Below are 24,029 nucleotides of genomic sequence, written 5' to 3'. Positions count from 1 at the left end.
ATATGGTGCCAGTAATTTGCAAACTAAAGCCATCACCAACTAATCTTACTTATATTACTTATTAATCTTACTAATATTATCATAACCCATATTTTCAAATATGCATGAATTAAAATGGGTGCATTTTTTTTTCCAGGAAAACACATTCGTGGACTATGTAAAGTACCTAATATTTGATTCCAGCACCAGTGGTGTCTTTCGTTTTGTTTTGTTTTTTGTTTTTGAGATGGGGTCTTGCTCTGTCACCCAGGTTGGAGCGCAGTGGCATGATCTCAGTTCACTGCAACCTCTGCTTCCTGGGTTCAAGTGATCCTCCCACCTCAGCCTCCCGAGTAGCTGGGATCACAGGCATGCACCACCACACCTGGATAATTTTTGTATTTTTAGTAGAGATGGGGTTTCACCATGTTGCCCAGGCTGGTCTCAAACACCTAAGCTCAAAGCAATGCGTGCACCTCGGCCTCCCAACATGCTGGGATCACAGGCGTGAGCCACTGCCCTTGGCTCAATGTCTTTCTTAAAAATGATCTGGTCTGCCTGTTTTTACATTAATTATGTCCTCTTCCTGCTGCTTTGCTTTGTGAAATTGCTGCCATTTGCACATTCAGTTTAATTACTTAAAGGTCTCTGCTCAGTTATGGACCTCAGGGGCCCTTTTAATGGTAACTGCATCCTTTTCCTGCTCTGCTCATCAGCACCTGCATTTACAAGCTCCAGCCTGGCATTGCCTTGAGAATTTGTACATGGATAAAACATTTCTTCTCATTGGACCTTCAGTTTCCTTATGTATAAAATGAGGACATTGTAATAAATTATTTATGAGGTTCCTTCTGTCTCCAAAAGTTAGGTTGTGTTTCCAGGATGTGCTGCTCATGCTGATGGTAAAAGGGACTCTCTCCAGATATCTATTCATGTTTCTGCCCAACAAAAACAAGCAGTATCACAGCAATGTCAGTTGCTGATTATTCCTTCTCCACTTTACCTTTCAAACTAAGTTAATCCACTTCTCTTTTGCATTTGCTGTTAAATCACTGAAGCATTTTGGATTTTTTAAATTTAAAGGTGTTCTTGCTGTTTGGCTTCTCTAAGTTGATCCTCTCCACTCATAAATCTCGTAGAAAAATATTGTTACAGATGCTCAAGGCTTTTCATCTTGACCTACCTGCTGTGGTTTAAAAATAATATGATTTTAAAATACGTGTACTTTCTATGTCTTTTAAATGAATGGGCCATTGCAATTTTTATGGTAAAAAAAATTTCCCATTATACCATGATCTTTAGATATTTTTTAGATTTTCTTTTTTTTACCCAACACTATAATTGTTTTGCTTCTTTGTTGGCCCTACTTGTGACACTTAGAACGTAGTCTTGTTTTCTACTTCTACTTATATTTATCACTAGCTGCTGATAGTGCTCTAAAATCTAACATTCTTGTGTCAAGGGATAGGGCCAGGTTTAGAGTCAGAGATCTTGTTTGCCCTCCTTACCCTTGACATTGTTCCATGCTTTCAGGATAACTAACTGGGTCAATATAGATGTGCTTACCAAAAATGAAGAACAGCGCCTGGCTTATAGTAGGCATTCATAGAATATTTGTTAAATGAATGAGTGTATCTTATAATCCCATAAACACCTGTGAACCAAGAGGTCTTAAGACATTTAGAAACATGAAGGGCTGGCCAGCCGGAGAGCTGGAGAGCCTTCTATTCATGCATATGTGGATATGGTAGAGGGTATAGAAGAGACCCAAGCCAAGTTAGTCGCAAGGATTTAGCAAAGTATATTAATACAAAGTTATATACTAATTCCTTAAAACAGAAGCCTTGATTTCTGAACACAGGAAACCAAAAGCTTTCTACCAGAATGCCTGGACAAGCTCACTATATTGTAGTTTTAAAAATTTCCTGTGGGGCTATCCATAGTCCATATACTTAATAACTCATTGCTGAGTGAATAAATGGATGGATGGGATGTGTATCTAACAGGAACATGAAGGCAGAGAACCTGAGACAGCCTGGGAGAGGAGAAAAGACTTGGGGATTGGAGTTTTGGCTGCTTCTACACCCAGCTGTGTGATTTGAGATCTGTATCTTAACTTCTCTGAGATTCTGTTTTCTGATCTGTACAATGAGAATATACATACCTGTGCCATCAGCCTATACTGAAGGACATTGTAAGAAACATAAAACCTGTGTTTACCCTACCCCACAAATGGCCTCTTCTTAAAGCCTGTGTGAAGATTTTGCTGTCAGACATCAGATCTGCTGCCCTAAGAAAATTGGTTTGTCTCATAGATAGTGAATTGTATAACCCATGATACTTTCCTTTTTGCCTTAGCTTCTAGAGAACTTGGAGCTAGATTTTCAGCCTACTTGTAGCAAAACATGCAGGGTCTTAGGCATGTATTTTAAGTATTAGAGTTCCTCCCGACCATCATCTTATTTCAGTTATGCTTTCTTTCTTATCAATTACATCATTTAGTTGGTTTAACTCTTGGGTTTGGATGTATCTTTGTAACTTAGCTCAAATTATTTTTGGAAAAAGGCATTCTGAAAAAGAGAGAAAGGAAGGAAGGAAGGCAGGAAACAAGGAAGGAAGAAGGAAAGAAAAAAGGACGAGAGGGAGGGAGAGAGAGAGAAGACAAGAAAGCCAGATAGCCAGTGCCTGTCTCTTAGGGTTATTGTGATGTGTTAGTGAGATTGTATTTTTAATACAATTAACCCCTCAACAGTTTCTGTCATCCTTTAAAAGATCCAATGTACCAATACTTTCTTAGATATGTAAGACAATAATAAAATAAAATTTTTATTGATATCAAAAATATATTTTTAATGAATACATTTAAATTTAAATGAATACATATATAATTCTATGATTTTCAAATCATGCTCCCTGGAGTTCCCACAGATGAAGGTGACAAGGAGATAAGATAGCAGGTGCAGGGGGACATGTGGGTTTTTTCAACCAAAGACTCTCAGAGTTGTTATTTTTATTTGTTTGCTTACGTGTACGGTTTACATGTAAGGTTTCTGTCCACAAAGGGTTGCTTGGTGAAACAAAAGTTTGAAACCACTGATAAATGTATGTGACAGGATGGTAATTTGGTGGATAATGGATATGGATTTGCAAAATTGAGTGTAATGCATTTTTGGCCTACAGGTTTTGATGTTAAGACTGTTTTCTGTTTGGTGTGGTTGTTGGTGGCCATCAAGAACAAATACAGCACTATAGAATAATATGAAAATATAAAAAAGAAATCTACTGAAAACAACATCCTGTCACAAATTTTTTTTAAATCGATAACTTCCCTGAACTATCCAAAATATAACTATGCTTAGAAACACCCCAACCCCTACACTCCCACTCCACTTATCCCCTCTGCGCCAGTAAGTTCAACAAGCTTCAGTGGGCCTCCGATTTGAAACATGCTAGTGTGGATTAGCTAGGGGCATGGAGATTATCATCCGTTTTCTGTTTTATTTTCTTCTCACCCACTAGAGGGCAGCAGTAATGCACAGGAAAAGGGAAATTACTCAAGCACTGTTTCTCAGCAAGACTGTCGCTTTTCTGAGAAGAAAACACCTAGAAAGCGCCTCAGATTCCCATAGCTGAATTATGAGAGGGTCAGCTTCCCTTTGTTCATCCCTAAATAATATGGATAATTTTGATTAACTTCCTTTGAAGTTATAAACTGTATCTGTTGGCTTGGTCAAATACTAATTTTAAATATGAACATGAAGATACCTCTTAAAAAAGACATTTATGTAAAAGTTAAGTGTTTTAGTTGCTTATTGCTGTGTAACTACTCTAAAACGTAGTGATTTAAGACATCACTCGTTTTGTCTTCTCTGTTCTTTTGGTTGACTGAGCACAGCTGGGCGATTCTTCTGCTTAATGTGATGTTGGCTGGGAATGTGGTCATCTAGGAGCTCAGATGGGCCAGAAAGCCCAAATTGGCCCTCTCAGGTTGCTGGCATTGATGCTGGCTGTCAGATGGGATCTCAGCAGGTTTGTCAACCAGTGCACTCAGTTCTCCTTCATTGGCTTCTTTATGCGGCTTGAATGTCTCATGTCATGGCAATTGGGTACCAAGAGGGAGCATCCTAAGAATGAGCATTCCAAAAAGAAGGAAGCAGAAGTTTCCAGCCCCAGACATCATTTCTACCACCCTCTAATGGTCAAAGCAGTTAAAAAACCAGCCCAGATTCTAGGGGAGGGAAATAAGCTCTACCTCTTGATGTGAGGAGCAGTCTGTATAGACCAGAGGGAAGAAATTGTTGAGAGCCATCCTTGGAGACCACCACATGGAGGACTGAGAAAAAGCATATTTCTGACTTACATTTTGGAAGGATAGTTCTAAATCATGGGGGATGCAGAAGAATATTTCTTCATGTAATAAATGGGAATTGCTTCTTAATGTGGTATTTTAAGAATTCAAATACACAAAAGTTATCCCTTACGTTCTTCTTCTCTCCAGATCTGTTACGTAAAGCAATAAAAAATGGCCAGAGGATCAGTGTCCGATGAGGAAATGATGGAGCTCAGAGAAGCTTTTGCCAAAGTTGGTGAGTAGACCTGGCACCCCAAATTGCATCACTCTCTTCTTCACTGAGTAGCTTCAGGGTAGATTCAATGAAATGGGAACATGAGCAAAATTTCAGAGATGACAAGAAACCAGTAGTATTCATTTAGAGGAGCTGGGAGAACTTATTTTTGAAAGATATGTTTCAATAAAATGACTTTCTCTATCAAAACATGGAATATGGGCTCTACTCTTACGTAGTTTGTTCCTGGAACTGGGTCGTAAGTCTCATCTTTTATATCTTGTCTTCTTTTTTGCTGTTTCCTTTATTTGAATACCATCACATACTTTCTCTTACTCTTTATCACTAAACCTGTGGTTTCCTTAAGAGTTTCTATAAGAGTTCTTTGTGGAAACAGAGGTACCTTATAGAAATTACGACTCTTTTACTGTGGATGTTGAAAGTAATGCTAGTGCCCCTATTTAGTAGCAACAGATGTCTTGTGAGATTCTGAGTCTTCCCTGGGATCATGCCTCAATGCCTGAATGATAGCCTCTCTCATCCCTTCACCTTCCATCTAGTCTTCCCTCACCTCTCTAAAAGTTGTTGCCTGAATTGTCCTGAAGCTTCAGTATATTGTGTACATTACAGATACTGATGGCAATGGATACATCAGCTTCAATGAGTTGAATGACTTGTTCAAGGCTGCTTGTTTGCCTTTGCCTGGGTATAGAGTCAGAGAAATTACAGAAAACCTGATGGCTACAGGTGATCTGGACCAAGATGGAAGGATCAGCTTTGATGAGTTTATCAAGGTGAGTACCATGCAGAATACAAGGAGACACATTTGAAACTTGGAACTTGAATTCTGTTTTAAAAAATATCCAGAAAGACATTCCTTACCTCCTTGCTTCAACATTACATATTCTTTCCTTTGTGATTTTCTTGATCACTGCTTGAGTTTCTAAAGATACATTACATTTTTGCAGATTTTCCATGGCCTAAAAAGCACAGATGTTGCCAAGACCTTTAGAAAAGCAATCAATAAGAAGGAAGGGATTTGTGCGATCGGTGGTACTTCAGAGCAGTCTAGTGTTGGCACCCAACACTCCTATTCAGGTAGGCTCAACTCCTGGGTGGGAGCAGGATTTCAGGATTACAGATTCTAAACTTGGTATTCAAACCTAAGGGATGTAAACAAAGACAGAAGCAAACACAGCTTTATGGATGACTCCCAATTTTCCTGTGACTAAGTGGGTCAGTTCCGGGTACATAACACAGGAGCAGTCCCAGCTCTGGGTAGGGTCCAATACAAAATGATTTGATCAGCATTTAAACAATCATTAAAGGCTGCCCAGATTCCTTTCTAAATCTTATGGACAAAATTAGCTACTCAAGCTTCTATGTTTAAACTTCATGATAATTTTTAACACCTGCTAAGTGATCAAAAAATTATGTTTTCATTGATTTGGAATAAATTTGTATATTTATTCTGAAGGCTGCCATCCAACAGCCATAATGGAAACTTCCAACAGGCCAAACAGTATAGTTATTGCAACATTTCCAAAACTGAATTCTTCAAAACGTTAGTTGATCTTAAAGATAAGCTCATGAGGCCGGGCGCAGTGGCTCACACGTGTAATCCCAGGACTTTGGGAGGCCAAGGCGGGTAGATCACCTAAGGTCAGGAGTTAAAGACTAGCCTGGGCAACATGGTGAAACCCCGTTCTACTGAGTGCAGTGGCGCAAGCCTGTAATTCCATCTACTCGGGAAGCTGAGACAGGAGAATCTCCTGAGCCCAGGTGGCAGAGGTTGCAGTGAGCCGAGATTGCACCATTGTGCTCCAGCCTGGCGACAGAACAAGACTCTGTCTCAAAAAAAAAAAAAAAAAAGATAAGTCATGATTAAATACCACCTATAGTTGCTAAGACAACGTTTGGCCTTTTATTTTTAAATACAGGAATTTTCACAACCTTTGCTAGGTCAAATGTGCAGTATGAATCTTTAAGGTGGAGATACACTACACAGTGTTTCCCAAACTTTTATGACTCAGGATATCTCTGAGGGACACTACTGTTTTCAAAAACGGACAGTTTGGGAAACACAGTGCTAGGCTATGAAGACATAACTTGAGTTTTTATTAAAACATCTAAAATTCACCTTCTGGCAGCTTTACTGATAGGAAAAAAAGATTATATCCAAATGATTTTATTTTATAGCAATTTAATTATAATTGTATCAAGAAACTCAGAGGTACAATAAGGATTGTCCACAGTGATCCAACATTTAAACCAGCAGAGCTAAAAGCGGAATCCTGAGTTTTGTCCTGCAAGCGTTATACCACAGTTGTATTTATATGTGTATATATATATGTATACACGCACATATAAATAAAATATTTTTATTATTTATGTATTTATATATAGAAAATAAATATGTATATATTTGCTTCTAAATGTAAATATATATCTGGATTATGCATATATATAGGAACAGAGAGATAGTTTTGGCCGGGCGCGGTGGCTCACACCTGCAATCCCAGCACTTTGGGAGGCTGAGGTGGGCAGATCATGAGGTCAGGAAATCGAGACCACCCTGGCTAACACAGTGAAACCCCGTCTCTACTAAAAATACAAAAAATTAGCTGGGTGTTGTGGCGGGCGCCTGTAGTCCCAGCTACAGGGGAGGCTGAGGCAGGAGAATGGCGTGAACCAGGAGGCGGAGCTTGCAGTGAGCCGAGCTCGCGCCACTGCACTCCAGCCTGGGTGACAGTGCGAGACTCCATCTCAAAAAAAAAAAAAAGAAAAGAAAAGAAATAGAGAGATAGTTTTGAAATCTGTTTGCTCTATGTTTTATGACTTAGAGTACACAGAATCAATGCCTATTTCCCAAGTGATCTGAGATTTTTAAATGTTAATAAATATGAGATGATAAGATAATGGACTGAATAAACTCACATCTCTGCTGGGAATGAGAATTTAAGATCCACATGCATAATTTTGTTTATAATAGAGTTTCACTTTGCAAATGAGTCACTTTAATCATTTACTTGCAGAGGAAGAAAAGTATGCCTTCGTCAACTGGATAAACAAAGCCCTGGAAAATGATCCTGATTGTCGGCATGTCATCCCAATGAATCCAAACACGAATGATCTCTTTAATGCTGTTGGAGATGGCATTGTCCTTTGGTAAATAATACTTCTTTCTTGGTTTCCAAAGAATTGCCCATTTTCTAGACCATCAACAATTAATTGTATTTATCGTAGGCCAACTTTGTTTGGTGCTCAGCTGCACCTAGAAGGCTTTTCTGGACTTTCACTTGGCCGGGTCTGGGACAGCAAACTAAATTCAAAAACAATTTATAATGAGAAATGTAAAATTGCTATTGCTTGAGTAGGGAGGAGGGATACACATTATAGAGATAAACATGGAAGGTATAGTAATACCAAGTCAAAAGCATTAGATGTCTAATCAATGTATTAGATAATTAAGTGGGGGAAATTTATAAAGTACTGATTAAATAATGACTATAGAAGGACATTAAAAAGTTTATCTGATGACAAGTTAAAAGTATAAAGTTGGATCAGGCATCAAGTGGAAATGTAGACATTATATAAGCTCAGAAGTATATAGATAGTCTTTTCTATAATGGGGACAATTTTCCTGGTTATATATTTTTGGAATATATGCTGCTTGGCTTCATCTGAGCACAGCTCACCATGAAAGCAGATAGAATTAATAATAGCAGCAGGATGATGGAAGCAGTCCTTAAACTGTAGTCCTTAAGCAAAGAAACCTTTGAGTGGTGCACAGAAATCCAAACTCGAACATTGAGGACACCTGGAAAGCGGGACTGCATCCTACCCACGGGAGGCCTCTAAATACGGTGCTGCTCAATGTAGCATGGTGTCTTTGAAAATACCTCTGTAGCTCTTGCTTCAGCAGGTTCTCTGTCATCGCAGGCAGTGTTGTAAGTGAGGTGACTTGAAGTGCTCAATATGTGGGGGACTCAGGACTTAAAGGATAATAATGGGTGGGCAAGACATTGAGCTTTCTCCTCGGCTCTGACCAGAGCAATTCTACTTTTGATATTTTATTTATTAGTTTGTCCTGAGAATTCATTTTTAAAAGGTTCAATTGCTATACAAAAATTAAAATTCTAGCTTTTAGGTTGCCACCCAAGGCACCCCATGGTCTTCCCTCAATCTCCTAATTTTACCTTCTAAGACCCCTGTGACTCATTGGTACTCAGCCTAGGGCACTGAGAAGGATATAAAAATGTTATCATATGATTAGCTGAAGATAGAAAGTTTGGTCCTGTGTCAAATAGAAATGTAGACAATAATAAGCTCAGAATTTTATAGATAGTCTTTTATATAATGGGGACAATTTTCACGGCTGAGAAAATAAAGTACTTATGGTAGAATTACTTTGGTTATCCACCCAGAATTTCCTAATGTGCTAAGAAAATCAGGATAATTTTGCAGCTGTTTAGGTGAGGGAATGAAGTGGGGTCCTCATTTCCAACCTCAATATGTTAATATGGCTTCAGTAGTATTCACCTTTCCCGCAGATAGTTTGAGTCTAGTCAAATGGCATAACTGATTTTATATCTAAACATCACAGATTCTGTTGCTATCTTCTTTGATTATGGTATTGCTAGAATTTAAATTCAATGTTACTGGCTTCTGTTATTCAGAAGACTGCTTTCTTTAATTTAATTGTTTCTCTTTCAGTAAAATGATCAACCTGTCAGTGCCAGACACAATTGACGAAAGAACAATCAACAAAAAGAAGCTCACCCCTTTCACCATTCAGGTATGTCTTCCCACCATTATCGTAATACAGGATTTGTTTGGCATCAGTGAGCATCATAACTGCTGAGTCAGCCTTTTTCAGGGGCTCAGACATCATTCCCAAAACCCAGGCTTTGGGCTGGTGATTTGTCATACTTCAGGATAAAGGGATACATTTCTGAGCAGCAAGGAAGGGAGACTGGTGGAGTGGTAGCAGCTGGGGCTTTGTATGTTTGTTTTGGCCACTTAGGAATAAAATTCACTTTGGCTAAAGTTTTGACTCAAGCTTTCCTTAGCAATTTATCTTTGATTTGATGCCAAATAAACAGCATTTTAGCTAAAAACATAAGCCTTTCTAAGAAGCGAGGGGGTGAAAAACGGGAAGTACTCTGGCAGCCTTCACAGTAATATTGGCCACAGCCACAAGTATAATAAATATAACTTGCTTTTATTCCATCAATTTGTTGATTAACTGGAATAGTAACCAGCAGTAAGTGTATTTCTGTATTGTGTTCCAATATTTTAACATTATTGTAATTCTTTTGCTAAGAAACCATATCTAACTTCTTAAATCATGAACAATACATTATCTCCTGTGTGGATTTAAGCAACCTTGTGTACTTTAAAAATGGAAATGGTAACCAAATTGAGAACAATGATTAAACACATATGAATGCACTTAAATTTACTCATAATCTTGACCATACATAGAAACAGTATTTTTCACTCATCATTTAAGCACTAGAACAAGGACCCACTTTTCTTCTGATAGTTCTTTTCCTAATTCACTGGCGGCCTTTGCTTTGTTTTTAATTTGTCAATTAAAACAATTTCTATACATCTCTGACACTGATATCTCTTCCTTTTTAAACCCAAGAATAGTACATACAGAGTCTGGACTGAAAACTTCCTTGACTCTATCTCTTCTATATGTGAGTTACATTACCTGCATTGTTGTTACTCGTAAGAACAGAATCTATGAGTATGTGTGTGTATACTCAGGTTCCCTAGTTATTACAGATACTCAAGAAATCGACCTAGCAAAAACCATTCCATCTTTTCCAGGAATTTTAATTGTATCTATTTTTCATTTTCGTTTTCTTTTTTTTTTTGAGATGGAGCTTCACTCTTGTCGCCCAGGCTGGAGTGCAATGGCATGATCTCAGCTCACCACAACCTCTGCCTCCTGGGTTCAAGAGATTCTCCTGCCTCAGCCTCCCGAGTAGCTGGGATTACAGGCAACCGCCACCATGCCCAGCTAATTTTTGTATTTTCAGTAGAGATGGGGTTTCACCATGTTGGTCAGGCTGGTCTCAAACTCCTGACCTTAGGTGATCCACCTGCCTTGACCTCTCAAAGTGCCGGGATTACGGGCATAAGCCACTGTGCCAGCCTTTTTCATTTTCTTAACACCCAATCTGCAAGTCAAAAAGCTCTTCCGCTACTCTCTTTTATGATCTTGATTTACATCAACAATTGTCTTATTCATGAGGCCAGTGACAGGACAATGACTTTCTCAAAGGTGTCCCTTTATTTTTGGCCAGTAGAGATGTTGTGTGTGTCAGCTTCATCACAGAGCAAGATGGAAAAATATAGGCCTCATTAGTCTCATGCCAACCAGAATGGGCCTTCAACTTATGGTGCTGGTTTGATTGAATGGAGCACTGCATGAGTGGTCGGTGTCTGGGTTACTGGATTTTCTCTTCTGGTTATGAGTCACTGTTTTTTCTCAATGTTAAAACGAATGAAGACCATGACTCTAAACCTGTGACCTTCGCAGAAGGAAAACATTGTTACTGTTGCTATCAGTATTATTTGGCATCTACAAAGTCATAGAACAAAAACTTGCATACATTTTCTCCCTCAGGAAAATCTGAACTTGGCTCTGAACTCTGCCTCAGCCATCGGGTGCCATGTGGTCAACATAGGGGCTGAGGACCTGAAGGAGGGGAAGCCTTATCTGGTCCTGGGACTTCTGTGGCAAGTCATCAAGATTGGGTTGTTTGCTGACATCGAACTCAGCAGAAATGAAGGTAAGAGCAAGTCCCAAAGGTCATTTATGACACAGCTTTCTAATAACTTACGTGTTGGGGACTGTAGGAGGAAGATGTCAGAAATTCTCAAGTTTTGAAAACTACACAGTTATGTTGATTCCATGGTATTCATGTAACAGATTCTATACACACAGACTAGACATTTTTTAATGATAGAGCAAAAGCTTTTTAAGACCACAGACTAACAATAATGCTTGTTTGGAGCATAGGGCTCAGTCTTGAATGTTTGGCACTCTAACCTCAAGAGGTTTTTTCAGAGCTCACTTTGTCTTTAGATACTTCGTAACAAATAAGAAGACTTTTAACTTGCATTTTGCAAAGCAAGCAACTCACATTCATATACTATAGTGATGGTACCAGATTAGGAGGAACTTGGTCTATTTCTTATCAAAACTGTAGAGGAAGGTATAAGTCAAAGGGTTCAAGGTTGCAATTATATGGGATTAATAAGTGGAGATCTAAACAGCATGAGGGCTATAGTTAATAATATTGTGCTGTATACCAGTAATTTGCCAAGAAAGTAGATTTCAGGCACTCTTCCTACAAAAAAGAAAGAAAGAGAGTGAGAGAGAAAGAAAAAGAAAGAAAGAAAGAAAGGAAAAGAAAGATAACGATATGAGATGTGGGTATGTTAATTTGCTTGACCAACAGTAACCACCTTACTGTGTATGTATCTACCAAAGTAAGTATACCAAAACATCATGTTACACACCTTAAATCTATACAGGATAGAATAAACATTTTTAAAGACCGTAGAAAATTCCATTTAGGGTTTCAGAGTTCTCAACTAAATATGTAGCTGTCAATCTTATTGCGTCTTCTCTTACCATCTTATCTGTATGTAAACAGTGACAGCCCCATGCCTTAGACAGAGATAGCCAACCTTGATAAGTATCATACAAAACACAATGTTATCTTTTAGTTATCAGGTACAAATCCTACCAATATGAAATCTGTAGTCAAGTTCTAATCTTTAGTTATACATACTTTTTATTTATATGTCCAAATCACAATAACCAATGAAAAATCCTGAAATATTATTTAAAAACCAATGTATTAAACATAATATAAAGAAGGCAGGGGAGAGGAAATAGGGATCTTAGAACCTGTGAGAAAGAATATTGATCTTCAAATAATGACCTCAGCTAAATTTAAACCTTCTAGCTGAGCAAAAAAATACTTACTCATCTGGGAAAACATAGAGCAGAGTTGATTACATTGTTGAGTTGCTATAATTAGGCAGGTAAGCACTTGAAATATAAAACACCTATGGGAATAGACAAGAGAACAATTGTTATTATTAAAAAATTGATCTCTTAAAAGCAAAAGTGTTGTCATGTTGTGAAATGTGGTCTGACAGACCCAGCAAAACATCCGAGCCAGTAGCCTTGGTTATTTTTATGGCTCTGCCCAAATGTTCTTAAACATAGCGTTGAGATTCACGGTGCTTTGTTTTCTCCATCTGAAAAATGGAGATGATAAATAAGCTCACAATGGCTTATGCCTCTTTTTAGGGAATAATAATAAAATATGTAATCCATGGGAAAGGCTACAAGAACCTTTACCCCAAAGAGGTAACGTTGTTATCTTTAGCTTTTTAGCAGAGCTCAATGAAAGTTATAACCAACCCCCCTCCCTCAACATCGCTGCATTTATTTTTCTGTGGTTTTTGTGCTTCTTCAGCTCTGATTGCTCTTTTGAGAGAAGGTGAGAGTCTGGAGGATTTGATGAAACTCTCCCCTGAAGAGCTCTTGCTGAGGTGGGCTAATTACCACCTGGAAAATGCAGGCTGCAACAAAATTGGCAACTTCAGTACTGACATCAAGGTAGGAGGAGCGTTGTTTGAACATGACTCTCTGCAGCAGTGAAGGGGAATTTGGGCGTTAATAAAGAAAAGACAAAGATTTGGGGCTTCCTCTCTTCAGAAGTTCCAGGGTTAGTCTGGTGCTGTTTCGGAGGTGCTCAGTGTCCTTAAGAGCCCATCTGCTGCTCTAGTCCTGGGCCATACACAGATCTGCCCAGAGTCCTAGCGCAGTGTCTCGATTGGAGTTTCCATATCAAGAAGTAGAGGGACAAAGGTGAGCTAGAGGAAGAGCAAGAGAACAGTCTGCTGTCCAAGTAAAGGAAATATATGTAGGTCTGTAATGTCTCTGGTTTCATAAATGGGAGCAGCAAATGGCAATTCCCTTTAAAAAATTAAATGAAGATGACTCTTCTCATTACACTAATAATAGCAAACATGGTGTCTGCAACATGCCAGGCACTGTTCTAACTGATTTATACTTTTATTCTCTTATTGAATCCTTACAACAACCCCATGAGGTAAGGGTTATTATCCCCTCATTTTACAGGTAAAGAGACAAAGAGGTCCATAGGGGAAAGGCTGAGGCAGGAATACACTGTGGTTTTCAAGTAGTATGAAAAGTTCCATGTCAAGGTGAAAGAAAACAGCTATTGGCAATGATGACAGATGGACGAAGACAGAAAGTGGTTAAGGAGCAGAAAGGAATGGAAAGCGGTCCCTAGAAGGAAAGAGTAGGAGATGCTGGGATGCAACACTAGGAAAATACTTCAGTCTCCACTTTCTCAAACATTAAATAACTTTTCCCCAAAGAGAAAGAGTCAGAGGAAAGTTCACATGACTCAATAGGAGTACACCTAGGTTTGTAATTCTTTGAGTAACAGTTTCCCACTGCTACATGACGTGCATTCAGTGGCATTTAGAACTCAGCGTGTGTCAGGCACTGTGCCAGTCAGAGTCAAGCTTCTCGATGGAAAGCCCCATTTCTTAGGATCTAAGCTAAATCCATCTTTCTAACTATGCATCTTTCATGGGTTATTAACATTCTTCTAGCACCACCAACCAACCTGGGGTTTAACAGGAGCTGGCTGTCATGATCTCCCTTTGTGCTCAACAGTTAAGCTCTGCAATTGTAAAACTTTTCAGCCAAAATTAGGCTGTCGGATCTTAGCTGTAAATTTACCTAATTTCCTGTCATTAAATGGTTGTGTTCTCTAGAACAACCATTTTGTGCTTTGGGAAGTGTCTGTATGAGATAGGAGCTGGCCAGATGAGCACTTACTTATACAGTGTTGTGCCTGTTCTCCGGCAGCAGCTGCACGGCAACTGACTCCGCACTGTCATGTGTATGTCTGAGTAGTCAGCAACCTTGGGAGATATCTTTAAATCATGTAAAATTGGCAAAGGCAAGGAGAACACGCAGGCTAGAGTGAGTGAGAAAGGTTCATAAGAGTCAGGAGAAATGAGGTTACTCTTAGCCAAACTAAAAAGATGTAACCCAGGGTAGGCAGATGGTGTTGGTGCCTAACACCTGCATGTGACTTTCACTGACTTCAAAATAGCTACAGTGAAAAGTCAGAGAAGGGAGGGGTAGAAAGAAGAGAGATGAAGATCAGTTTCCCCAGGTGCAACATCAATGGCTCACACTCTCTGGTTCTCCTCTTTCTAATGCCAAAAGTGGTGAGCATACCTCTCCTCTGCCCAGGTCTTACCTACTCTAACCACTTGTAGAAACAAAATAATAGCTGATTTTTCAATCTTTATGAGAAATTGAGATGCTATTAAATGATTTAAATAAACTACCTGAAAATCTGTATGCTTTCATTGACTAAGAATAAATTTATATTTTAAGATTATAATTCTGAGAATTCTTTTTGTCAATAAGCATATTTTCAGAATCTAAGAAAACTTGAGAATTCAATACCTGTATCTAATCTGCTATAACTAAATTGAACCATTTTTCTAGCTTCTAGATAAATATGAAATGCACTTTTCTTAATATTTCTCCTTTTACATAAAGATTGCTTGTTAATGCTTCAATCTTCTGTCTTTGACATCTTTATTTTTCTCTTGCTGATTGTCCATTTAAATGTATTTTTAAACTGTGCTTTAAACTTCTGCTTCCTTTTTCTGTCACTTTTTTTTTAATTAAACCTTAGCTGACTGACTTCTACAGCAATATAAAGGTATATATATATTTTCCTGTATACAATTTAATACATGTAAATAAGTTGTTTTTCTCCCCTAAAGACAACAGAATAATATCCACTGCTTTAGGGTGCCTTTTGTGTATATCTTGTCTATTTTATTGTTATGCTCCTTTTAAAAAGAAAAGCAAATGTGATATGTAAAGAGACAAATAGAACATTCAAATTAGAACATTCAAATTAGTGACTGTTTCTAGCCTTGTTGATTAAGTTACATTCTGGAATGATAGCTGAATATGAAATCAAATGTTTGCTTTTGGGAAATCATTGTTGTGCTAAGTATGTAATTAGCTGTGCTATTTTGAAATTGGAATTTCTTAATTTCTCACAGGACTCAAAAGCTTATTACCACCTGCTTGAGCAGGTGGCTCCAAAAGGAGATGAAGAAGGTGTTCCTGCTGTTGTTATTGACATGTCAGGACTGCGGGTAAGGCCAGGTCCCGGTTGTGTTTGGAGAACATGATGCTGCTTTCATGTTGGCAGTTCCCTTACCTTGTGTGGCCCTGACTCTGGAGTTCCATGAGTAGGCATTTCTGCCTAAAGCCCTGTTAAAACTGTAAAACTGTGAGCAGTTTGGGATAATAATTGATGAAAACTGAATCTGGAAATACAACACTAAAGAAAGAAACCAATAGTAATTAAACACCATCCAGCATGCTAGGCACTTCTATATATGTTCATCATTTAGTAGACTCTATAACCCCACATGGGTCTGAATGTTATAATAAAACTTCTGTTTTGCCGCCACTTTAATATTGATCTTGAGAAGTCTCTTTGCCTGTTTGTGTACCTCATTTAATATCATTGGAGTTAAATCCAATGAGTTCATGTTGAAGTCAACTGATTCCTAATGAGAAGTAGAGTAAAAGTAAATGACAAGTAAAGCTCATGAAATGCATAATGTGTAGTGTTATCTAGTAAAGTGTCATATTAAGAAATCATCGTAATTTAAAGTTTTGTTTTCTGAAAATTGGTGGTTTCATGTACTTTAAGGACAGTGGGCCATATTTCAACAAAATTTTAGCGTTAAGAGTTGCTTACAAATGGCTTACAAATGGAGATTCTCTGGAATTATTTGAGCACATTGAGTGGTTCAAAATCTGAAGTCTGCAAAAATAAAATTGATATTGTATATTTATCAATAATAATATGTAGGTTAACTGATAAAATTTATTTTATTTGGGTTGCAAGTATACCAACTCAATGTGGAGACAGTGGTTATGCTAATCATATATTCTTACTGGCAAGTGTAAATATCTTTTGTGAACTGGTTATGGGAATATAAATTAATAAATAAAATTTTTGATAGACAATCTCATGTCATCTGTGCACACAAATAATAAAAATGAATCTTAATGGCTGGAAATAATTAAGATAAACTCAAATGATCAGTTTTCAGAATCTACTGCATCTCTTTTGAAACAGGGCAACCAACCACTCATCTGAAATAGTTTGATAATGGAGATGAGAGATCTTTGTTACTTAACCTCTGAGATTCCTTTTACTTGTGACTTTCTGATTTTGGTGCAGGTGCATATAGGCAATGATGTGCTGTTATTAACTGTCTGCCTGAGATAAACACTAATGGTTTCAGTGACATTCCCATTTCTTTTCATGTTATGCAATCTACTTTGTGCATGGAGAGCCTTGACCCAGCCCTGAGACATCCTTTTGCATTGCAGGAGAAGGATGACATCCAGAGGGCAGAATGCATGTTGCAGCAGGCGGAGAGGCTGGGCTGCCGGCAGTTTGTCACAGCCACAGATGTTGTCCGAGGGAACCCCAAGTTGAACTTGGCTTTTATTGCCAACCTCTTTAACAGATACCCTGCCCTGCACAAACCAGAGAACCAGGACATTGACTGGGGGGCTCTTGAAGGTAACTGTAAACTATTTGCCTAAGATGGGGAAAGGCACTCACAATTCTAATTCAATGGCAATTCAAACTCACTTCCTAAGCAAATATAAACTATTCACACGTGCAAACAGGCCATTAAATCTCTGGTATGCAACACAGAGAATAAATAGATTCATCAAGTCAATTTCAGCCAAGCAGGAATAATCAAATACCATTATATCACGTCCATTAACAAAGCCTTCATCCATTATCAGAATTAAATGTTTTAGGAAAGATAATGCATTTAGTTATTAGATGAAATAAATCCTTGAGTTTCAAAAAGATAATTTATGTACTTAATGGACTGTGTTGATTCCTAGAGACAAGAAATTGCCACCATTCATTATCAAAATATGATATTTAATGTATGCTGGGATATGCTTACTGAGTTTTTGGTTTAGTTTTGTTTCTTATGGGAGCCACAGAAAAGTATTTTGAGGCAGAATCCCTAACAGTTGTATTTTTCAGGTTAATGCTCTAAGATTCAACAAAAAGCATATAGCTTTAATTAGGTTCTACCAAGTAGAGGTGCCAGAGATGTTTACTTGACTTTTTAAAAAAAATCATGAACTACTCCCAATATTGAGACAAAAGTCAATTAATATTAAATGAATGTCACCCAAGCAAGGAGATTCAGATTTGAAGTATCAGTTGATCCTTTTCCACAGTGCTTTACTCTCACTAGAAATGCAGCATAATCGTGCTCCAACACTCCTGCATTCGTGTCATTTGCTGAATTATGATCAGGGGGTTGTGTGCATTTTGTTGACTCCAAAATCTGTATATCAAGCCCACTAATCACCCATTTCAGCTGCTTCTAGAATATTCCTGTTTGGGTCCTTGGCTATCATTTGAGGTGCAGCATATGCAAAATAGAATTGATTATTTTCCCTCCCACCCCCAACCATTGCCTTTCCAGCCCACCTCCCATACCATTTGCCCTCTTTTAGAAATGGTCCATTTCCATTAATCATACCATTTTTTTTCTTTAGTCACCAAAACTAAAGAGCTTGGATCCTACTATATCTTCCTATCCTTCATCCCTACATCCACGAAATCAGCAAATACTAATAATTCTTCCTTTGGAACATTTTCTCAATTGTTATGTTTCTTTTCTGCCCTTCCAAGCTCATTACCTCATACACACTAATTCTTTTAATGGATCTGGGATCCCACATGCTAGTGTCAAACACTCTGCCCTCTGCCGTGTTTAATTCAATTGCATATCGCCTTTCAGTGATTCTGCACACTGCTGCCAGGCACATCCCGGTACTGATTTTATTATATCTCTGCCATGCTCAAGAATTTATTATAGTAATTTTACAAAGCCATAATAACTGCCATTGTCTAATATGTCAACTAAAATCTGCTACCTGGTATCCAAAGATCCCCAATTCTGACTCCTTCTTCCAGATAGGCTTATCTCATTGGGCTGTACAACACACACCCCTGACCAAACCAGTTCCCGATGTTCTTAATAGAGACCTTGCCTGTTGCTCCCTTTGTATGCATATTTATACTATCTTCTACTCCCACCCCTTGCTATCTCCCCAAATCCTCTGCTCTTTCCTTTTTCTGATCCAGATTTTGCTAGCTATCCAAGGACAAGTTCAAATTCCACCCCTTCCAAATTCAGTCCATACTGTTATTTTCCCTGTCTCAATTCAAATAACAAATATATCTACCTCATAATTGAGTTCTGTAGTTTGTATGATCTCTGTTTGATGCCTAAAAGTCCTGTTTTTTCCAGCAAGAAGGTAAGCCTTTGAGAGCCAACTGAACAGCTACCCCACACAGGATTCCACACACTACTAATAGATGCTATAAAAATACATGTGGAATTGAAATGGAAAAGAAAAACTAACATAGTATAAGAACCCTCATCCAGATCCAATAGGGTGTATTTTATTTATTTCTTTCATTCCACTTTCAGTTTTTATTGCATCCTCTTTAATTAAACTTTGGTCATAAAAAAGCCATGTTTTCTTCGGTCCCAAAAGATAACCCGTCTTCATTCATCTAGGTGAGACGAGAGAAGAGCGGACATTTAGGAACTGGATGAACTCCCTGGGTGTTAACCCTCGAGTCAATCATTTGTACAGGTAGGAATATTTGGGAACTCATTCTAATGTAAGATAGAGACGTCAAAAGAGCCACAGGATTCCACATACCACTATGACGTGCATTCTCTTCACAAAATGTGCATACCTTGATGGAAGGGGAAAAAGTGCCAAGTTGAGCTTCAGATATTGGATATTCAGTTGAAAAACTCACCTGCGTACATCAGTCTCACTGTGTGCTCAATACATAAATCATACCTCAACAAAATGAAACATTTACTATATGTCATAAGTGATCTTACATATAACCCACTCACAAGCAGGCAAAACAACAGATGTTAAGTTTGTGGTGAAGTGTCTCCTATGCCACTTGTTAAAGCCATTTTCGTGGAGTTTTTTTTTTTTTAATATTTCTTTTTTTTTTGAGACGGAGTCTCGCTCTGTCGCCCAGGCTGGAGTGCAGTGGCAAGATCTCGGCTCACTGCAAGCTCCGCCTCCCGGGTTCATGCCATTCTCCTGCCTCAGCCTCCCAAGTAGCTTGGACTTCAGGCACCCGCCACCACGCCCAGCTAATTTTTTGTATTTTTAGTAGAGATGGGGTTTCACCATGTTGGCCAGGATGGTCTCGATCTCTTGACCTCGTGATCCACCCGCCTTGGCCTTCCAAAGTGCTGGGATTACAAGCGTGAGCCACCGTGCCCGGCCTAAATATTTCTTTTACATTTATTTAGTTTTACAATTTTTAAACCTTTAGGTACAGGGGACATGTGCAGGTTTGTTATATAGGTGAATTGCATGTTGCAGGGGTTTGGCGTACAGATTATTTCATCACCATAGTGCTCTTTCTTTTCCTGAGGCAGCTATGTTGGATGGAAGGGCACAGCTGGTCACACCTGGGAAGAGTGAGTCCCCCAGTCTCTCTGAGTCATGGTTTCTTCACCTCTACAGATGAAGCTATGACTACCAAGTGTGCAGGGTTGTTGTGAATATTCTTTGAACTAATATGTAAGAAAGTGTCTGGCCCATTGTAGGCCCTGAATAAATGTTGGATATCTGAGAATCCTTTTGTGTTTGTTTTGTTCAGTGACTTATCAGATGCCCTGGTCATCTTCCAGCTCTATGAAAAGATTAAAGTTCCTGTTGACTGGAACAGAGTAAACAAACCGCCATACCCCAAACTGGGAGGCAATATGAAGAAGGTAAACAATGATGGTTCTGATGTTCCAGCAGACAGGCAAAGTCATAGCCTGCAAGAGCACTCTAAATACTTTATAAGGCAGCCAAACTTAGACAAGTAATGTTTTTCCAGAAATTAAATTCTAGTACAGCAATCAGAAACCTGAACAGCTTTATTAAAGTATGTCCATTATTTCAGTCGATTGCTTATTTATAATTCCATGTTGGATGTCTTCAAACATTATCATGCAAAAATTCTAATTAAGATAATTAGAGCAAGCAGAGAGCCACAGGGATTTTTCCCTCAGCAGGATCTTTATTCTGATTTCTAAAGAATTGGAGCTTTGTACTGACAGCTTGACTTGTTCAAACAGTTTGTCGACTGTCAACACAGTGGGAACATTGTTTTGAAACAACAGGGTTGACACAGCCATTTCTCAGCATTTCTTATTGCTGTGACTGTTAATGATCCATGCGTAGCTACAGGAATATTTGTTCACATGTCCGTTTGCTATGTGTGCAGAGGATGGAGACTCCAAATTTTCCATGTCGATCTCCATGAATTCACCTATTTTAGAAATATTACATGTAGGTAATTAAGGATGGCTCTCCATTTATGCAGTGTGATATAGCTGTGAACATATTCATAGTAATGAATTCATTTCAGTTTTCCACATTATGAATATTTTTTATGAAAGTGAGGGGTTCTAAGGAAAGATAAAAAATTCTTTAATTTTGAATCCTAGAATTGCAGAACCAGTTGAGACTTGAGAGGTCATTCAGTCTTACCATATTTATTTCATTTTTTATCTTTATTTTTATTATTTATCTGGTATTTATCATAATCAAGATGATGACGTTAAATCATTTTCCTTTCTGCTCATTCAGCTTGAGAATTGTAACTACGCGGTAGAATTGGGGAAGAATCAAGCGAAGTTCTCCCTGGTTGGCATCGGTGGACAAGATCTCAATGAAGGAAACCGCACTCTCACATTGGCCTTGATTTGGCAGCTAATGAGAAGGTAGTATAGCTTATGGAACTGGCTTTTTCTTGAATACATTATTTACCTAGAAAAATATTAGCAAATTTTTAGCAGTATGAGTTAATTCAGTAAAAGTATGTTTTAAGCTAAGCTTCATAACCAGGGAAACACTTTTTACCTTTCTGCTTTTTTTTTCAGTTCTATCAGTTTTTGTTTCAAATATCATGAAACTCTGTTATTAGGTTCATAAACAGTTTAGATTGTTTCATTCTGATTTACTCATCCCTTTGTCCTTATGAAGTAGTCTTCTTTATGCCTACTAACATTCTTTTCTCTGAAATCTATTTTTTCTGACATTAATAGATAATAGCTACTATTGCTTCTATAGGCTTCCTATTGATTAGTGGTTAGCATGGCATATCTTTTTACCATCCTTTTACTTCAATTGATCTGTGTAAATAACAATTACTTTTAAAGGGACTTTTTAAATAAAGGGGAAATTATGCTATATTTATCTACGTATTTATTATTTCTGGTGCTCTTCCTAATAGTTTATAGATCAAGATTTCCATTTGGTATCATTTTCTGTCTACCTAAAATATTTCTAATAGCGCAAGTCTGCTGGTGATGAATGATTTCAGCTTCTATATGTCTGAAAATGTCTATTTCATTTTCAAAATATTTTTTTCTCTGAGTGCAGAATTCTAAGTTGATAGTTTTTTCTTTCCATACTTTAAAGATAGTTTCACTGTCTTCAGGCTCACATTGTTTCCAAGGGGAAATCTATTGTCATTCTTATCTTTGTTCCTTTATATGTAGTATTTCTTTTCTGGCTTATTTTAAGATATCTCTTTATTACAGGTTTTAGGTAATTTTATTATGATTACATTGTTGTTTCTTTTTTTTTTTTTTTGAGACAGAGTCTTGCTCTGTCGCCCAGACTGGAGTGCAGTAGTGCGATCTCGGCTCACTGCAATCTCCACCTCCTGGGTTCAAGTGATTCTCCTGCCTCAGCCTCCTGAGTAGCTGGGACTACAGGTCCATGCCACCATGCCCAGCTAATTTTTGTATTTTTAGTAGAGACGGGGTTTCACCATATTGGACAGGCTGGTCTCGAACTCCTGACCTAATGATCCGCCCGCCTCGGCCTCCCAAAGTGGTGGGATTACAGGCATGGGCCACCGCACCCAGCCCCATTGTTGTTTCTTGTGCTTGAGGTTTGTTGAACTTATAGGATCTATGGGTTTATACTTTCCATCAAATTTGGAAAACTTAACTTTCATCTCTTCAAACATATCTTCTATACCCACCAGCCCTGGTTCTGGGGGATTCCAAGTGCGTGTATATTTGATCATTCAAAGTTGTCCCTAAGCTCACTGATGCTTTGTTGATTTATTTTCTCTATGTTTCATTTTGGATAACTTGTATTGCTGTGTTTTCAAGTTCACTAATCTCTTTTATTTTGCCTGTCTAATGTTCCATTAACTCCATCCAGTGTACATGTTTTTTAACCTGGACATTATAGTTTCCATGTATAGAAATTTTGAGTCATTTTTATATCTCCCATATCTGTCCTTTCCTTTACCTTCTTGAACATACAGAAAATAATTACAGTAACTTATTTTGGGATCTGTTTCTACTAATTTATTTTTATCTTCATTATGAGTCATATTTTTTGTCTTCTTTGCATGCTGCTAATTTTTTAATTATACGTCAGATATCATGAATTTGACCTTGCTGTGTACTGGATATTTCTGTATTCCTTTAAATATTCTTAAATTTAATCCTGGGATAGACTTAAGTTACTTAAATATAGTTTGATCCATTTGAGGCTTACTTTTAAGCTTAATTAATCTAGAGCTCATTTTGCTTGTTAGTAATGAGAAAATGGTCTTCTGAGTACTTTGCTTGATGCTCATGTATTATGAAATTTTTCCACTCCAGCTGGTGGGAACAAATTTTTCCAGCCTTGTGTGAGCCCCAAGGATTGCTCTGCCAGCTCATTTCTGGTGGGTTTTTCCCCACAGCCTCTAGTAGTTTCTTCACACATGCGCACTGAGCAGTCCTCAGCTGAAGACTGAGGGAAACCTCTGAAGGCCGCTGAAGCTTTCTTTCTGAATGATTCTCTTCTCGCTATACAGTTCTCACCGCTCTGATAGTCTTCCCCCTAAATTCTAAGCACCTGGGCTTCCTTCATTTCTCATCCCTGTTTCCTCCACTCAAGAGGATGGCCATGCTGTGTTTGGGTTTTCCTCTCCTATGCTGCAGCTTGGAAACTTTTTCCATGCTGGAAAAATCTTAAGGCTCACTTTGTTTTCTTCTTTTCAGGGGCCACTGTCCTGTGCTTCCTATTGTCTGATGTCTGAACAACATTGTTTCATATGTTTTTCACTGTATTATAGGTATTTAAATGTGGTCCGTGTTATTCCATCATGGCCAGAAACAGAAGTTCCTTTCATAGAAAATTTTAGATACGTTTTGGAACTGAATATAAACTTGACTAATGTGAGAAGTATAGGGTGATATTAGTTA

The 24,029-nt window shown here is 38.1% G+C and overlaps 1 protein-coding gene and 1 long non-coding RNA gene across 16 annotated transcripts in view; one reads left to right on the top strand and one right to left on the bottom strand.

Annotated features, from left to right (window-relative positions):
- The window catches only part of LCP1 (lymphocyte cytosolic protein 1), an 83,753-nt gene that overhangs the window by 46,498 nt on the left and 13,226 nt on the right, over nucleotides 1-24,029 (top strand). For all 14 annotated transcript variants that reach the window (XM_054529020.2, XM_054529012.2, XM_054529013.2 and 11 more), the window contains 12 exons: nucleotides 4,478-4,565; nucleotides 5,175-5,338; nucleotides 5,513-5,642; nucleotides 7,580-7,712; nucleotides 9,261-9,342; nucleotides 11,188-11,353; nucleotides 13,058-13,200; nucleotides 15,714-15,809; nucleotides 17,065-17,260; nucleotides 19,302-19,380; nucleotides 20,423-20,537; nucleotides 21,403-21,536. In XM_054529020.2, coding sequence (XP_054384995.1) covers nucleotides 4,502-4,565; nucleotides 5,175-5,338; nucleotides 5,513-5,642; nucleotides 7,580-7,712; nucleotides 9,261-9,342; nucleotides 11,188-11,353; nucleotides 13,058-13,200; nucleotides 15,714-15,809; nucleotides 17,065-17,260; nucleotides 19,302-19,380; nucleotides 20,423-20,537; nucleotides 21,403-21,536 — 1,502 coding nt within the window. In that variant the 5' untranslated portion in view covers nucleotides 4,478-4,501. The remainder of the gene's footprint in view (nucleotides 1-4,477; nucleotides 4,566-5,174; nucleotides 5,339-5,512; nucleotides 5,643-7,579; nucleotides 7,713-9,260; nucleotides 9,343-11,187; nucleotides 11,354-13,057; nucleotides 13,201-15,713; nucleotides 15,810-17,064; nucleotides 17,261-19,301; nucleotides 19,381-20,422; nucleotides 20,538-21,402; nucleotides 21,537-24,029) is intronic.
- Nucleotides 7,697-24,029, bottom strand: part of LOC134759890 (uncharacterized) — a 106,555-nt gene continuing 90,222 nt past the window's right edge. Inside the window, exons 7-8 of one of the 2 annotated variants that reach the window (XR_010136768.1) lie at nucleotides 12,559-12,641; nucleotides 7,697-7,866 (exon numbers count right to left, since the gene is read on the bottom strand). This is a non-coding gene — a long non-coding RNA (uncharacterized LOC134759890). Of the gene's footprint in view, nucleotides 7,867-11,346; nucleotides 12,642-24,029 lie in introns of those variants that run through there. The other variant, XR_010136767.1, reaches the window with a different exon arrangement.

The sequence above is a fragment of the Pongo abelii genome, chromosome 14 (genome assembly GCF_028885655.2).
Source record: "Pongo abelii isolate AG06213 chromosome 14, NHGRI_mPonAbe1-v2.0_pri, whole genome shotgun sequence".
Classification (NCBI taxonomy): Eukaryota; Metazoa; Chordata; class Mammalia; order Primates; family Hominidae; genus Pongo; species Pongo abelii.
The sequence above is the reverse complement of the archived record's forward strand: the minus strand, read 5'-3'. Positions and strand labels throughout refer to the sequence as shown.